The 16,078-nt window shown below is 41.9% G+C and overlaps 1 protein-coding gene across 1 annotated transcript in view; it reads left to right on the forward strand.

Annotated features, from left to right (window-relative positions):
* LOC145405313 (alpha-(1,3)-fucosyltransferase C-like) overlaps nt 1-16,078 on the forward strand; it is a 114,486-nt gene that overhangs the window by 23,563 nt on the left and 74,845 nt on the right. Inside the window, exons 6-7 of the mRNA XM_080276734.1 lie at nt 15,579-15,763; nt 15,885-16,002. Coding sequence (XP_080132860.1) covers nt 15,579-15,763; nt 15,885-16,002 — 303 coding nt within the window. The remainder of the gene's footprint in view (nt 1-15,578; nt 15,764-15,884; nt 16,003-16,078) is intronic.

Here is a 16,078-nt window from a genome sequence, read left to right on the forward strand (position 1 = left end):
CACACACTGGTCCAGCACCATTACAAATCAGAGAAATTACCAATATGCCGGGAATCGAACCCGAGACTCTCATCTACTTGCCCGAGTGCCAGGGGGTTAACTCATCCTCTTCATGCCCACAGTGGGGGCGGAGGGCCGTTGGTTACAAGATTGTGACAACGTGAGTTAACTTTTACCTGGTCGTGGTGTAGTGGTATGCTGCCTGGCTCTCACCTGAGAGTCTCGGGTTCGATTCCCGGCATATTGGTAATTTCTCTGATGATTTTTCCTGTGTAATAAATACAGGTTCTCTCTTCACCATTACAAATACTGCCAACATATACAGAGACCCCGCCACCTTCTGGCGTAAAATTAAACTCCTCACAGGTAACCCTAATCCTGACCCACACTATATACTAGACTCTCGGGGCAACAGACAACATTCCTCCAAAGAAAAAGTAGCTACCCATAGGCAACACTGAGATCCGTCTTCCAAGAGCATGAGGAAGAGCCAAACAACCTAATTCAAGAATATAACATCAGAGAATTTATATATGACAACCTGGACGGAATCACTCCATACCACTTAGCAAACCCTGCCAGACTTGACTCTAATTCAATCATCACCTCCGCCATTGTGAAAGGTGAAATTGCTTCCATCATAAAAAACATGAAAAAGACTTGCCCAGGTGAAAGCGTCTTTAACAAGACCGTTTTGTCCAACCTCCCCAGTACAGCCATAAAAACCCTAGGACAAATATTCAATGAGTCTGTCTCCGCAGGATACTTCCATGACAGGTTTAAGGAAGCCACGATAAAATTAATCCCAACAAAGAATAAAAACACTCATCTTGCAGAAAATTACAGAACCATCTCACTCTTGGAAGTTCCCGGGAAGATTCTAGAGAGGATAATCAGCAAAAGACTCCAATTACACCTAGAAAACAACAACCTATACAACGATAACCAATATGCATTCCGATTCTCTAGAAGCACTACCCATGCAATCGCCATCGCAACCGAACACATTGCTATCAATAAATCAAACAAAGGCCAGTGTCATGTAGTCCTCAGAGACATCATAAAAGCCTTTGACAAGGTTTGGCATCAAGGCCTGAAATACAAAATGCTCGACCTCAACCTTCCTATTATTACCGAACAACTTTTATGTGACTTTCTAGACGACAATAGAGCTAAAATAAAGGTAAAAAACTACACTTGCGCCAGTTTTGCCTCGGGCTGTGGTGTCCCACAGGGTAGTGTCCTGTCTCCTACCCTCTTCACCATCTTCACAAGCGACACCTCTCAAGCTACACATGGCATCAACATCAGCTATGCTGACGACATAACCCAAGTTATACAATACCCTGGCCAATCAAGGAACATCATGAACACCAGAACCAAACTCGATGTCGAGAAAATAAACTTCCAAGAATTAAAATGGAAAATTCGAACAAATATTAACAAAGTCTCGGTAATACAACTAGCCAACACGAGAAGGAAGCCATGAGGTCTCAAGAAATAGTGGAATTCAAAGAGGACGGAAAAACCCTAGGGCTTAAAAATAACACTAGGGGATATCTTGCTATTACAAAAGACAGGATACAAAAGGCAACAGGAGCATTATGCCGACTTCACCAATTAAAAACAAGCCTACACAAATGAAAACGCGCCTTGTTAAAGCTCTGGTCCTCCCCATCCTAGAATATCCCCCCATCTCAACAAACGCCTTCAGCCACACCCAGCTAAAGAATCTCCAGAGAGTACAAAACAAGGCACTCAGATTTGCCACGAACCAACACTGCCCCTACACATTAACCATCGAGCAAGTACACGAAAACACCAAAACTAAAGCCTTGAACATTAGGCTACATACTCAAGCAAAAAAGATATGGCAAAAAATCGAAGAACAAAACATAGATATGTACACCAACCTTAAAAGTAATATCGACGAAGGGAACCTCTCCTTCCACAAATGGTTCCCAAGCAGCCTAAAAATTATGACCTTCCCTAACCCCATTTATTAAACATTGTGCATGTCGAACCTCCTCCCAAAATGAACACAAAGACTATAACCTAACTAGCAAGCAAAGGAAAAAAAAAATAAAATTAAAATTAAAAAATTAAAAAGTACAAGGTGGTCAGCCCAACATCTATCCACTCCACCTTCCTTCCTCTTTTCTCTCTTCTTCCTTCCTCTCTCCCCTATTTTCACCCATATATATATATATATATATATATATATATATATATATATATATATATATATATAATACACACACATTATTAATTATCTTATAATAAGAACATCCTTTCAGACGCTTCAGTTGAGGAATTACAAACACTTTTCCGCTGTTGTACTCGTATAGAAACCCAGAATCGTGGGGACAAACGAACATAATGAGTAAAAAATACTGTTACTTCCTCGTTCCACACTGCCACAGGCTTCAACAGCAGTAGTTCAGTATAGGAAGGATGTCACCCAGTGAGTCGTTCTTCATAGGGTCTGCCTTTAAATGTACAGTACACATGAGCAGCTCAGGCGTCTTAAACAAACAAAGGCTTCTCACGTTCGTTGTCTTTATTTACCAGATTATTACACCTAATGCTTGCCAACTGCATTTCACTGTTTTCAAAAATACTGGAGCTATACAATTTGCACTGAAACTGAACTGACACTGAACTAAAACCAAACAGAACTAAAACTCCTCTAGTCCTTCCTTCATCCTTATATAAGCTTCCTATACTGTATACTAGAGTGATATACTACGTTCTCGGTGAAGGTACAGTTATCAGCTCAGAGATATCCCAAATATCCAAAGTTTTCATACGCTGCTTAGCACTCTAAATTATTTAGCATACAAACTGAGATAAATTATATAATTTCACAGTCACATAAATAAAACATTCTAGAAGAAAAGAGCACAAAAATAATATTAACGTACAACTTACAAAATATCTCCCCTCCCAAATAGCAGGCTAACTGCCAAATCTGACTCGTAACCAAACTACGAGAATTAATGAAAACCTTCCAGTACTGCCTAACTAGCAAATCCCACCTCTCAACACTACCCTCGCCCTTCTCCTTGGTTATCCCGACAAAAGTACACAATGTATACAAACATAACCCTTAACCCATACCACGCTAGCGACGTAAATCTATATCCCCTTCAAAAATGCCGGTGACATACTGTAGATCTATGTCCTGCAGCAATGAGAAGTCATTGCAAGCAACCGAAGTAAATTAGAAGGTAATAACGTATCTCGCTAACTCCAGACATTTCTCCACTACGCTTACAACACCGATTTAGGAGTGAGGGAGGTAGGGAGTCTTCACAGGCTGACAATTGCTGTGCTCTCTCAGTAACCTTGACGTTTCAGAGGTCGAGGGGCACCAACCTTACTTGATTCAACCTACTTTCTGACTTTGGGGATTGCTTTTATTAGTGCCAGGAATCTCCTATTGATGTATTAAGCCCATTTACCTACAAAATAATCCAAAATCGATTCACAAGTTCACAGACGCTCAACTCTCAGTAACCTCGAAGATTTCAGGGGTAGAACAGCACCAACCTGACTCGATTCAACCAACTTTCTGGCTTTGATTATTTTTATCAGTGCCAGGGATCTTATATTGATGTATGAAGCCCATTTAGCCAGGAAAAAAAAATCCAAAATCGGGTCACAAGCTCGCAGCCGTTCTGCTCTCTCAGTAACCTCGAAGATTTCACTTGTAGAGTGGCACCAACCTGACTCGATTCAACCAACTTTCTGGCTTTAGTCATTTATTTTATTAGTGCCAGGGATATTACTGTGAAGTATTAAGCCCATTTAGCCAAAAATAAGAAATAAAAACAAAATTGGCCACAATAGAGGGGTATCAGTCGTCTTTTTTGACCAATGCAGTATGGGTTAATGCAAACTAAACATTTAAATACACACAAAATAATCCTTCAATCTATCAGGCCTTCTCCTATGCCGCATCCAGAGACGTCCCTGCTCCTCCACACAGTCCACTCCTCCTGGAATGTCTTGGTCCACTTCTTGATGCACTTCTTCTCTTGGGGAAACTGTCACCATTCTCTTGCACTTCAGCTACTTGTTTCTCCTCAACATCCTCGGCTGCAGGAGAGCACGATTCCTCGGAGACACCCCAGCTGTATTGTCCTGGCCCATAGCACTGCCACAGATGATTCACGTGTACCACTTTGGGCGAGATTTCCTGCCCCCCACCGAATATGGCACTTCACGTCTGATAGGCGATCCAACACAGTGTACGACCCGTCCCACGGGCTATGCAGCTTCAGTGACTGTCCCTTCTTCCGCTCAGGATTGTATAACCAAACTTTGTCACCATCCTTGAAGCTCACCTCACTTGCCTCGGCATCATACTTGCACTTCATCACTTAGCTTGAAAACTTTAGAGTTTGTTGCACTTGATGATGTACTTCAGCCAGCCTTTCCTGAAGATGCTTCACATAGCTGGAGGTGTCTGTTGGTAGCTCTTCACCAGGTGGCCTTTCCATTAGCAAGTTGACGGGTAAATGTAACTGATGGCCCAGCATCAGTTTTGCAGGGGTGTAGCTGGTAGACTTACGAGATGCAGACTGATATGCCATCAGCAATACTGGTAATTTCTGATCCCATTCGGCTTATCCCTCTATGCAGTACTTGGCCAGTTCTTATCCCAGGGTCCAGTTGACTCTCTCCACCATCCCATCTGACTGTGGCCTTAGTGGGGTAATCCTGGTCTTCCTGATACCCAGTAACTTGCAGCACTCACAGGGCACAGCAGACTCAAAGTTTCTATCTTGGTCTGAACACAGCTCTTGTGACATCCCAAAACAACAGAAGAACTAGTCAACCAACACCTGAGCAACGGCCTAAGCCTCTTGATCAGAGATGGCATAGGCTTCTGGCCACTTTGTGAAGTAGTCCATGGTGACACATATATACCGGTTTAAATTTCAGTGTGTGGCAGAGGGCCAGCAATGTCATCCGTGACCCTGTCCATCGGTGCATCCACTTGGTACAGCTGAAGAGGGGCGCAACTACGTTTCTTGAGTCTCTTCTTGGCACAGCATACATCACAGGCCCGACACCACTCTTCAGCATCCTGCTGCATGCCAGTCCAGGAGAACCTCTGTTGCTGCTGACTTACAGTTTTCATCACTCCTAGGTGCTCACTAATAATCTGGTAATGGGACTCATCCAAGGTCTCAGACCTCATTTTCTTTGAAACCATCAGTTGCCAATACTTGCTGAGGCCATTGGGAGTCTTCCACTGATGCTCCAGTAGTCCGTTGTTCAAACGAAGAAGGTCCCACTGGCTCCAGTAGCTCTTAGTCACAGGTCTGAATCTGGAAACCTCTTCCTGAAATGGTCTCACTGTACTCCACTGCAGCCACTCTAGCACTACAGTGCAGTGGCATTTCTTGCTAAAATTCCTATTCTTACTACACTCCTTGCCATCTGTTCTTCCATTTTCTTGCACACTATCAATCAAGGTTCTCTTGCATTTCCTCAGTAATGGGTCTTCTTTGCAAAAACTGGCTGGTTGTTGCATCTTGTCACAGCCTTTACTAATTCGCCCTCATCCTTTTCATCTTCTGCAGTCTTCTTCTTGCAGTCCTCATTTGGACAATCATAACTGCAGTGTTCCACCTCACCACATGTCCAGCACACTTTCTGCTCTGTTCTTTCTCCTTCTTCCATTTTTAACAATCGTTTTTATTGTGTCTTGGCTTACTTCAGAACCAGCAACCTCCTCTGGTCTTCTGTTCTCTCTTGTACCTGTAGCATTCCTCTTTCCTATGTCCTGGCTTTTCATAGTACTTGCAACTTCCTTCAAACTTTTCCACTTCACGTACCTGCCCCATTCATGCCTTGAATCCTGCACTATGACCTGCCTGAAAAGTGGACGTACTGGACCTGACATAGGACTCAAATTCTAGAGCCCTGGCTAGTGCTTCTTGCGTGCTTCTTGGTTGTGCCTGCGTCACTTGCGCTTTCAACTCTGCACCATCAAGAGCATCGATGAACTGGTCTCTCAGAAGAATAGCCAACAGATTAAGGTGCTGCTCCAGGGCATGCCTTGTGTGCCATACTCTTCAAGTCATGAACAAACTGCTGTTGGGATTTACCTCGAGCCCATACATGGCTCTGGAATCTCGCTCTTTCAACCTCAGTCTGGTACATGGCCCCATATCTCATCGCTCAGACTTTCTCCTCCAATTCCATCTTAAACGATACTGGTGCTGTTCCCCCATCACTTCCCCTCCTCTGACTTCCTCATGGCTGACATTAAAATTTCTTCAGCTGATGTATTTTCTGCCATCACTGGCCTCAATACTAACAAGGCATATGGGCCTGATGAAGTCCCTCCTGTTGTCCTCAAGAACTGTGTTTCTGTCCTTACACCGTGCCTAGGTAAACTCTTTCGCCTTTGTCTATCAACTTGTATCTATCCTCCTTCCTGGAAGTTTGCTCTCAATCAGCCAGTCCCAAGAAGGGTGACCGTTCCCAACCCTCTAACTATCGTCCACTTGCTTTAACATCCTGTGTCTCAAAAGTTTTTGAATCTATTCTTCACAGAAAAATTTTAAAGCATCTTTCCTATCACAATCTTCTTTCTGATCGTCGGTATGGGTTCCGTCAGGGACGCTCCACTGGCGATCTTCTCACCTACCTCTCAGACTCCTGGTCATCCTCCTTTCGGGACTTTGCCGAAAGCTTTGCTACTGCACCTGATATCTCAAAGAATTTCGATCGAGTCTGGCATAAATCTTGAAATTTCAAACTGCCCTCTTACGGTTCCTATCCTCTATCTGTGCCTTCATCTATAGCTTCCCTTCTGGTTGTTCTATAGCTGCTGTTGTAGACGGCCGTCATTCTTCTCCTAGATCTATCAACAGTGGTGTTCCTCAGGGCTCTGTCCTATCACCAGCTCTCTTCCTTTTATTCATCAATGACCTTCTAAGCTGTACATCTAACCCTATCCACTCTTATGCTGATGATTCCACCCTTCACCTTTCCATTCGGTTCCTGCAACGTCCATCTCAGCAGTTACTTCAATGAACAAAGGATGAGGCTATGGCATACCTAGTATCTGACTTGGTTCGTATCTCTGACTTGGGTAAAAACAATCTTGTTTTTAATGCATCAAAGACTCAGTTCTTACACCTATCAACCCGACACAATCTTCCACAGGAAAACACACTATTGTTTAATAATATCCAGCTCAATCCTGCGTCATCCTTGAACATGCTTGGGGTTTTATTCGCTCGGGACTTATCTTGGAAAGATCACATTACACCTCTTGTAAAATCTGCTTTGAAGAGATTAGGTGTGCTAAGCTGACTCTGTACCTTCTTTACCCCTGCACAGTTGACTTTATACACAAGTTTTATTCGCCCCTGTGTAGAGTACAACTCTCATGTGTGGGGAGGCTCCACACATACAGCTCTTTTCAATAGGGTGGAGTCAAAGGCTTTTCATCTCATCAACTCTCCTTCTCTTACTGGCTTCCTTCAACCTCTGTCTCGTCACCGCACAGTTGCATCTTTATCTCATTTCTATTGCTACTTCAGTGGTCACTGCTGCTCTGAACTTTCTGCCTGCATCCCTCCACCTCTACGACGGGCACGTATCACCTGTGTAGCAACAAACTCTCATCCTTTTTCTGTCCAGCTATCTAATGCAAGAGTTAACCGTTACTCCCAGTCCTTCATTTATGGAACAGGTCATCACTGGAACTGTCTCCCTCTGTCTGTATTTCCTACATCCTTTGATCTCCAGTCTTTCAAATGCAGTGTGTTCAGGCATCTCGAAATGAACAATTCTTGAATGTTTTTTTTTTGTTTTGTTTTTTCTAAGGAACGGTTTTCGGGCTCCTGGCCTTTGCTTCTTTCTTCCTTGCATTAAGAAAAAAAAAAAAAATCTGCTCTCCAGTACTTGTACTAAGTACTGATAACTGTTCCTCACGTCTGCTGACATTTGGCCCAGAATTTCCAATGCAGCACCCTTAAGGCTAGTAGCAAGCTGCACTGCCCTCTGCCTATCATCCCAACCATTCTGGTCAGTAGGTAACTCAGACTGTGCATAGTAAGCCTCCCAAGATTGTTTGCCATCAAATTCCTGAGGTTTCTTTTTAACTGGACCCCCATTATAGTCAGGCACTTCACTGGCTCGGGGCCAAAAAACTGGGTCATTATGATTAAGTCCAGGAAACAAGACTCCTACATTCCGATTATTCAATCCTGTAATGCTACCTTAGGATGCTTGGGATTCGTCAAGATTGCCATACACTGTCCTATTTTTTCATATGCTCCCTGTACACTAATCTCAGGCTCAGCGGAGCAGTATTTCTCTACAGCCTCAATTCTCTTACTAATTATCTACAAATGGCTGTCTACGTGCTTCAGCTGGTCATTTATATGCTTGAGTTGGTCGTCTACATGCTGTCTGCATTCCGTCATTATTCCCTCACTAATCTTCAGCATGTTGTCTGCACACCGTCTGCACTCCATCACATTATTGCTTACCTCATTCTTCTACTACTATAGCTATAGCAGCGTATACTTCCTCCATCAACTGTTGCTGTTGTTTCTTCATTTCCCCCATGAAAGCATTTAGCTGTCCTTGCATCCTCAGTTGTAATTCCCTCTGTCGCTCCTGTAAGACCTCTTGAAGTTGTTCATATCGTTCTTTTTGTTCTTCACTTTGTGCCTCTCGTTGCTTATTCTGTGCTTGCAATTGTTCTCTGATTTTTTTTCTGTCCATTTTGTCCCTGTAGGTGGATAGACAAGGACTGTGAAAAGTATTAAGAATATAATGGAGTAGATAGGAAGTTGTTGAATGCTGTGAAGAGTATGTATATTGGTGCTAAGGCTGCAATGCATGTGGATGGTGAACTGAGTGAATTTTTCTCTTTGAAGGTTGGGTTGAAACAGGGATGTGTCATATCTCCATGGTTGTTCAATCTGTACATGGATGGGGTAATAAAAGAGATACAAGTTAGGGCAATGGATGTTGGAGTGGCCCTAGTGAGAGAGGATAGTGTTTGGAAACTCCCTGTACTGTTGTTTGCAGATGATACTGTGTTGTTGAGTGAAGACGAAGGGGAGCTGCAAGGCTTGGTGGTTAAGTTTGGGAGAGTGTGTAAGAAACGGAATCTAAAAGTGAATGTAGGGAAGAGTAAAGTGATGGTCTTTGAGAGAAGTGTAGTCAGTGAATGTACAGTGAGGTTGGATGGTGAGGAAATGGAAAATGTGAGTACGTTTAAGTACTTGGGGAGTGTGATGAGTAAGGATAGAAGTTTGGAGGGTGAAGTGCTTGAAAGGGTACAACAAGGAAGAAAGGTTGCTGGTTCCTTGAAAGCAGTGATAAGAAACAGGGAAGTGAGCATGGAAGTGAAAAAGTTACTATATGACAGTATTGTGATACCAAGTCTAACGTGTGGAAGTGAAGCTTGGACGTTGTTGGATAGACACAAGTCAAGAGTGAGAGCAGTGGAAATGAGTTATTTGAGAGAAGCCTGTGGAGTCATATGGAGAGACAGGGTGACAAATGAGGATAGAAAGAAGCGTTGTGGTGTGGATGTGGATGTGATAGGAAGCGTTAGGAGGAACACACTGAGGTGGTTTGGCCATGTAAAGAGTTTGGAGAGTGAGAGATCGACGAGGAGAGTGTATGTGAGTGAGGTGGAGGGGGGAGAGGGAGGGGGAGGCCGAGGATGAGATGGAGGGATGGAGTGGAGAGGTATATGAGAGGGGGGGGGGTGAGTTGGGAGCAGTGCAGTGAAATGGCTGGGGCCAAGGCGACGTGGAGGCGATTTTTTTGTGGCCACCCCGTACGGGATTAAGGCGTCTGGCAATAGATAGATAGATAGGCCTAGCCTAGTTATCCTTTGAGTTCTTTCTGTCCTTCATTCTGTGCTTGTAATTGTTCTTTGAGTTCTTTCTGTCCTTCATTCTGTGCTTGTAATTGTTCTTTGAGTTCTTTCTGTCCTTCATTCTGTGCTTGTAATTGTTCTTTGAGTTCTTTCTGTCCTTCATTCTGTGCTTGTTGTTGTACACTTTGTCCCTGTAGTTGTACACTGAGTTCTTTCTGTCCTTGAATTTGTTCTCGTAGTTGTTTACTTTCTGCTTGCAGAAACTTCATGATTGCAGCCAATGACACCTCCTCCTGCCTAGATTAGCTTCTCGTCTGTACACCTTTCACTTTCATGTCGAAAATTATATTCCCTGCAGCACTTTCTGTCCCAATTCCTGACACCACTTGTTACGTCCCTGTTCGACACTGCCACGGGCTCCAACAGAGGTAGTTCTAGGAAGGACGTCACCCAGTGAGTCGTTCTTCGCAGGGTCTGCCTTTAAATGTACAGTACACAAGATCAGCTCAGGTGTCGTAAACAAACACGGGCTTCGCACGTTCATTGTCTTTATTTACCAAATAGTTACATTTAATGCTTGCCAAGTACACTTCACTCTTTTCACAAGTACTGGAGGTATATAATCTACACCGACACTGGACAGACACTGTACAGTCACTGAATTAAACTCAAACTGAACTAAAACTCCTCTAGTCCATTCCCTAACCTTATATAAGCTTCCTATATAATAGAATGATCTACTACGTTCTCGGAGAAACAACAGTTACCAGCTTGGAGACATCCCAAATATCCATAGTTTTCTTACGCTGCATAAGTCTAAATTATTTAGCATACACACTGAGATGAAATTACAGATTTTAACAATCACATAAATAAAACATTATGGAGAAAAAGAGCACAGAAATTATAGTACAACTTACAAAATACCTCCGCTCCCAAACAGCATGTTAACTGGCAACTCTGACTCATAACTGAACTACGAGAATTACTGAGAACCTTCCAGTACTTCCTAACGAGCAAATCTCGCTTTTCAACAATACATTAAACACTGTAACAACTTGCTAGATTCAACCACACTCAAGTTGGGAATAATAGACACACACACACACACACACACACACACACACACACACACACACACACATGTACACCTAATTGCACACGAACATTTGTTTTCACAAATTTCCATAACAGCCTTTTAGTGTAGTACATCACATACGTTGCTTACATATGTGATGTACTACACTAAAATGCTGTTATGGAAATTTGTGAAAACAAATGTTCGTGTGCAATTAGGTGTACATGTGTGATTTTCTGCATTCAGAGTGTGTGTGTGTGTGTGTGTGTGTGTGTGTAATATTCCCAACTTGAGTGTGGTTGAATCTAGCAAGTTGTTACAGTGTTGGGTCTGGTTAGTACTTGGATGGGTGACCGCCTGGGAACACCAGATGCTGTTGGCATAACGTTCTCCCTACGTGTCAAGTGGGGTTGGTGGAGGATTAGTGCCCCTCCCTGTAAAACAATTAACTCTAAGCCCTTGGCCACCCCGTTTGGGATACATGGCGTCTGGCAATGAATCAATGAATGAACATCACATACTTATTCACTTATTAACATGCTTGATCTCTATCTCTCTCTCTCTCTCTCTCTCTCTCTCTCTATATATATATATATATATATATATATATATATATATATATATATATATATATATATATATCGTATATAAAACACAGCAAGGAAAAACAAATGAATTAAAAAAATAATCCATACACCACATTACTGGCGTCTTCCATTCATAAAAAATCTGTCACAGTTGGACTTGAACAGCTGTAGGTTGAAGTTTGGGGGGAAACAACTCCGTGAAAGCGAGTTCCAGAGAGATGCAGTTCGGGGAATAAAAGAATTCCGATAGAAGTTCTGCAACATGGGTGTGTGACATTCCAGTCATGAGCGCTACCAGATACCTGTGTAACATAAGGGAAGGCATGGGGAAGTGGCACGATAGACGCAACTTCGTCTGAGCATTTACCACAAAAGTATCTGTAAAATAATGCAAGGAAGGCAACATTACTTCTTACTTGTAGGGGAGGTAGTTTACTAGTAATAGCAGGGTTATTAATAATTCCAACAGCTTTGTTCTGAAATTTGTCTAGTTGTTTTAGTGCAACCTCTCCACATCCATTACACAAGGGTGAGCAATATTCTAGCTGAGAGTGCACATGACTGATAAATTATAGCTAACTGCTCTTCAGTGAAGAAGTTAAGGACTCTGTACAATAATCCAAGTTTCTTTGAGGTGGTTTTAGCAAGTGATCTGACATGAAAGGTCCAGTTGAGGGCATTGTTAAGTGAAACACCGAGAATTTCAACACTTTTGGAGATGGGAATATTAGTAGCACTGAAGGTAATATACGAATCTGGCAATATCTGTCTATTAGTAAATTGTATATACTTGGTTTTACTAGCATTAAATGAGACTAGTCTATTTTGTCCCCATGAGTCTTGATTTATGGAGATGGTTGCACTGAGTTGAAAGTTAAGAGATATTAAACTTTGTAAAAAGGTGTTTGAGCGTGATTGAACTGTGAGGTGTTGAGTCATCTGCCTCTGAATGGATGGGATTGTGGGTGACAGACAAGAGTTCATTAATATGAACTACGAATAAGGTTGGCGCCAGAACTGGTCCTTGTGGCATGCTGGCGTTAATTGGGTGGAAATTGGAATATACATAATCTACTTTTACTCTTATTTTTCTGTCACTGAGATATGAGGAAGACAGTGAAGAAAAGACGTTAGTCCATAGCAAGGGAGCTTGGATGGCAGGAAACTGTGCCACACTCTGTTGAAAGCTTTAGAAATATCAAGGGCTACTGCATGAGTGTCTCCGTGTTGGTCAATTAATTGATGGATGGTATGAGTCATGAGATTGAGTATATCAATGGTGTAACTTTCGTGGTGAATATCATGTTCTCTACCAATAATTTTGTTGGACTGAAGGTGTCTATGTGCCTATTGATTACAATTTCAAATACTTTACCAAAGGAAGATGTTATAGTTATTGATCTATAGGCCTAATTATCAGAGGGGTTAGAGGCTCTTCCTTTCTTTGGAATTGGGTGGATATTGGTTTCTTTCAATGAATCGGGGAATGAAGAAGTACGTATGCATAGTCTGAATAATTTAGCCAGAACAGAGGCAAGCTCTGGGGAGCACTTTTTCAGAGGAATTGGAGGAATTCCATCTGGGCCTGGAGCTTTGTTGGTTGATAAATTGTCTAGGATGGATATTACGTATCTAGTCAGAATTTTAAGGGAACAATTTCAGGAGAGTCAATTTCTAGTACTGGGACGTTCTGGCTGACTTCCGGCAAATGTACTGGCAAGTATATTCGCTTTACCATTTGTACAGTAATGTTACCGTCTGAAGATTTTAGTGGGTGAATGGATGATGACTTGTTAAGGGTATTATTGAAAGAATTGAGAGTTGACCAGAATTTCTGTTGTCTTTCGGATTGTTAAGTAGTTTTGATTCTTAGTTTTGAAGAAAGTTTCAATTAGCGAGATTTATTAAAGTTTTTGCAGGGTTTCTAGCACTTTTAAATTGACGGAGTGATTCATTTTTTTTTTTTTAAGTAAAAATTATATGATAATGACTTTTTGGGCCGTTACTCTGGCGCAAGAGCTATCAAACCATTTTGAAGAGTTCGATCTTTTGGTGAACTGTTGACTTGGTATGAATAAATCCATACCGGTTAATATAAAGTAATTAATGTGGGACCGGGTACAATTGAAATCACTAGAGAAGAAAGACTGCCATGGAATTTCAGCAAGATAATTTCTAAATCCATCCGAGTTTGCCCTAACAAAATGCCATCGGGTCACCCTAACGGTTCAGAATTGGAAGGTTTGGAGGGCTAACTAATGAGGCTTTGCTGAGATTGTGGTCAGAGGATCCAAGTGGTGACAATACTTCTATCCTGTAATTTAAAGGGATTTAATTGGGGTTATAATATTAGACAATAAAACTAGTGTGGTTGATATGTGTTTGTATTTGGCCCTCTTTCCTTTTTTTTTTTTTTTTTTTTCCCTAAATTTTATGGCACATTTTCTGTTTCCATCGCTATTTTTTCCCATCTGTTTTTGTCTTGTAAGGTAGATATCCAGGGCTGTTTTTTTTTTTTTTTTCTGACTTTTCCGAAAGTTAAGGAAAATGGCAGGAAGGTTGGGAAGCAGAATACTGGAGGGAGGAAAAAAGGTAAAAAGTGACGACATTTAACTTTTCGTCCACATACGAATTATTTCTTGCACTGGTGAAAATAAGTGTACAGGTACCAAAAATTGAAAGTAAAAAGAAAAGAAGGAGGTTTATACTCGAAAACCTTAAAAATAGAGAATATGTCGAACAACTTAGATGCAAAGTTAAATAAAAAATAAAAAACGAAGGAAATAGTAACATCAAGAGCAAATGGAAAAACTTTAAAAGATGCTTTTAAAATGACTGCTGAGGAAGTGATACAGGCTAAAGTTAGTGGAAACACTGTAAAGAAAAGCACTGCCTGGTGGACAGATGAAGTGGACCAAGCAGTGAAAGCAAAGATGAAAGCTTTTTGGAAGAGGAAGAAAACAGGACTGCAAGAAGACAGGCTTAACTATGTAGAGCTAAGAAATCAGGCTGAAAATATAGAGGAGCACAAAAACAGAAGTCTGGCAACGTATAGGGGAAGACCTGAGTAGAGATGTGAAAGAGACAAGAAAACTATTATACAGCACAGCAAGGAACTATAGAAAATGAAATACCGAAGTTACATATGCAGTAAAAAGTGAACAAGGAACTAATCTATTAACAAGATCAGAAGATATATCGGAGAGATGGAGAAGTCATTGTCAAGATTGCTAAATGCAGGGGATTTAAATGATAATGAGGATACGGAAGAAATCCAAGAACAAAACCTACAGGAGTATGAAGATGACATAAGTGTTGAGGAGGTAAGAAGTGCTATTGGTAAAATGAAACATGGCAAAGTGAAGGGAAAGGATGGGTCGCCAGTGGAAATTATTAAGGCTCTTGGAGAGACTGGAATAGTTTGATTGAGAGAAATTATAAATGATGCTTTGGACGCGGGAGCAATACCAGTGGAATGGAGAAGAGCCATTGTTTGCAACAACTGTAGAGGAATTTCAATGGTGTCATCCCAGCTCGTTACAGATGCTTCAGTGGTTAAAGGTTTGAACATGACAGCCAATTTTGTCAACAAATCTGTTGGGTTTCCTTCAGGTGTGTGCTACTCGTGAGGGGATTCTCAAGATGGGATGGTTTGTCCGAATCCCATCTCTTGTTCATATACTTGTACACACTTAATAAGGAGCTTGTTTTTCTGTCCAGTCTGTGGAAGAGGGAAAGGTATAGTGATAAATATAATTATTTTGTTTGATTGTGTGTTTTTCTTTGTCTCAAACACTCATGGCAAGAAATCATGGTGCTCCAGCCCCCCCCCCCCACCCACCCCATCAATATCTGGGTCCTCCTTGACGATGTTCATTCTCGAATTGTGTATTTGCAACATTTTTACTTCAGATAGGTATATAATTGTTGACTTTTCCCTGCTGTGCTTTAATGCTCGGAACCCAGTACTTGGAGTGTAGGTGGATTGGAGACCTGGCATTTTTAATTATTTTTGTTCTCTAAACGTTTCGCTCCCCCACAGGTATGGGAGATGTGGGACACAAGTGTGCCGACCTGCAGGGCCCTTAAATGAGCCATGCTGGAGGAATGTATTGAGCACTAACTACTCGTTCTATCTGTCAATGGAGAACAGCATCTGTGACGACTACATCACTGAAAAGCTCTACAACCCTCTCGTCTTCAATCTGGTCCCTGTTGTGTGGGGAGGTTAGTACTGTGTGTGTGTGTGTGTGTGTGTGTGTGTGTGTGTGTGCTGAGGGATGAGTGCATTCACGTTTGATTCTGATCCACAACATGAGTAGGCTATACCTTCCTCCTTTATCTACAGGTTCTGACTACGATATGTACCTGCCTCCCCACTCCTATATCAATGCTCGTCACTATCACCCAAAGGACCTGGCCCGGCTCCTGCTGCATCTCCAACATAACCCCGTCGAATATGGCAGGTACTAGATCAGAGGTTTCTTTTACCGATCGTTAGGTATTAAGTTCAGTATCGTTTATTGGTGTGCTTAATTCAAA

Source organism: Coenobita brevimanus, chromosome 66, assembly GCF_032717465.1.
Source record: "Coenobita brevimanus isolate Jiangsu-jjx chromosome 66, ASM3271746v2, whole genome shotgun sequence".
NCBI classification, from domain to species: domain Eukaryota; kingdom Metazoa; phylum Arthropoda; class Malacostraca; order Decapoda; family Coenobitidae; genus Coenobita; species Coenobita brevimanus.